General features: G+C 66.6%; 1 protein-coding gene across 1 annotated transcript in view; it reads right to left on the reverse strand.

Moving 5' to 3' along the window:
* SCN5A (sodium voltage-gated channel alpha subunit 5) overlaps positions 1 to 1,130 on the reverse strand; it is a 70,010-nt gene that overhangs the window by 24,997 nt on the left and 43,883 nt on the right. Inside the window, exons 17-18 of the mRNA XM_077774014.1 lie at positions 934 to 1,064; positions 14 to 168 (exon numbers count right to left, since the gene is read on the reverse strand). Coding sequence (XP_077630140.1) covers positions 14 to 168; positions 934 to 1,064 — 286 coding nt within the window. The remainder of the gene's footprint in view (positions 1 to 13; positions 169 to 933; positions 1,065 to 1,130) is intronic.

Genomic DNA, 1,130 nt, shown 5'->3' on the forward strand with positions numbered 1-1,130 from the left:
CCCGGGAGGGTACCAGCGCTCCACTGCTGAGCAGGATCATGAAGATGATAAACGTCTCGAACCAGCTGTGCTCCACGATGCGGTAGCACGTCTTGCGCAGGCGCCACCACACCTTCCCCGGGGCCTGCGTGGTGTCCACGGTGCAGCAAGGACAGCGCCGGACACAGCCTGAGGGGGCGGGAGGGGGAGGGGTCAGGCCCAGGCCAGGGCCTGCGGATGCCCACATCTGATGGCAGGAGGAGCGACTGAGACAAGGCGGGTATGATGTGGGGCAATGAACAGGGTGGGCTGGGGCGGCGGACGGCAGGGGCACCCAGTGATGGGTGGAGGCCCTGGCAGGCCTGCGCGGCGCAGCGGGAGGAGGCTGCGGCTGGGATGGGCTCCTGCTGCTCCTCTGCTCATCTGGGGGAATATTCCAGAACTTCTAGAGTGCTCTGTCCCTGGGCCTTCTCCACGTTTGCAGGTTTCCAAGCTTGGGAAGGGCAGACCCCTCACCGGGAGCCCCAAAGGACATGCCAGGTGGAGGGCAAACTCTCATTGCATCCCCAGTCTTCCGAATATACCACCAATTCATAAGGGCACAGATGCCGACGACCCACACGGCCACGTCACGCCCGCAGGTATTGACAGAGGGCTGACCGCATGCCAGGCACCATGCCACCTGGGGACACAGGTGCAGGGGATGGGGTCCCCGCCACCACCAGCGCAGGGTCGCTGGGCCTCGGGCGGCTGGCCCAGCGCTCCGTGGGCAGACTTGCTGTGAAGCAAGTGCGGGGCAGGAGGAGGGGCCCTGGGGTCACGAGGAATGGGGCAGCGAGGGCAAGCATCAGGGACAGGGTGGGGTGCAAGACGGCCCGGGGCCCCACGGTGCTGCCGGTCGTGCGGCCCCTCTGGGCAGGGCGGAGGCTGGGAAGGGGCCACGCTGGGCAGTACCTTCAGTGAAGCAGTCCTCTGGGTCCTTGACATCCTCCCCCAGCTCGGGGATCTGCTCCAGGAGGTCGGCAGTGTTGGTCATGTCTGCTGTGCTCCCTTCCGAGTAACTGTCCTCCGGGGGCTGTGGGCAGGGGTGTGGGGCAGGGTGGGTGAGGGCCAGGTGGAAGCCTCCAGCCTGGAGCCCAGAGTCTGGGGCT

Source organism: Crocuta crocuta, unplaced genomic scaffold, assembly GCF_008692635.1.
Source record: "Crocuta crocuta isolate KB4526 unplaced genomic scaffold, BGI_CrCroc_1.0 scaffold541, whole genome shotgun sequence".
Taxonomy (NCBI): domain Eukaryota; kingdom Metazoa; phylum Chordata; class Mammalia; order Carnivora; family Hyaenidae; genus Crocuta; species Crocuta crocuta.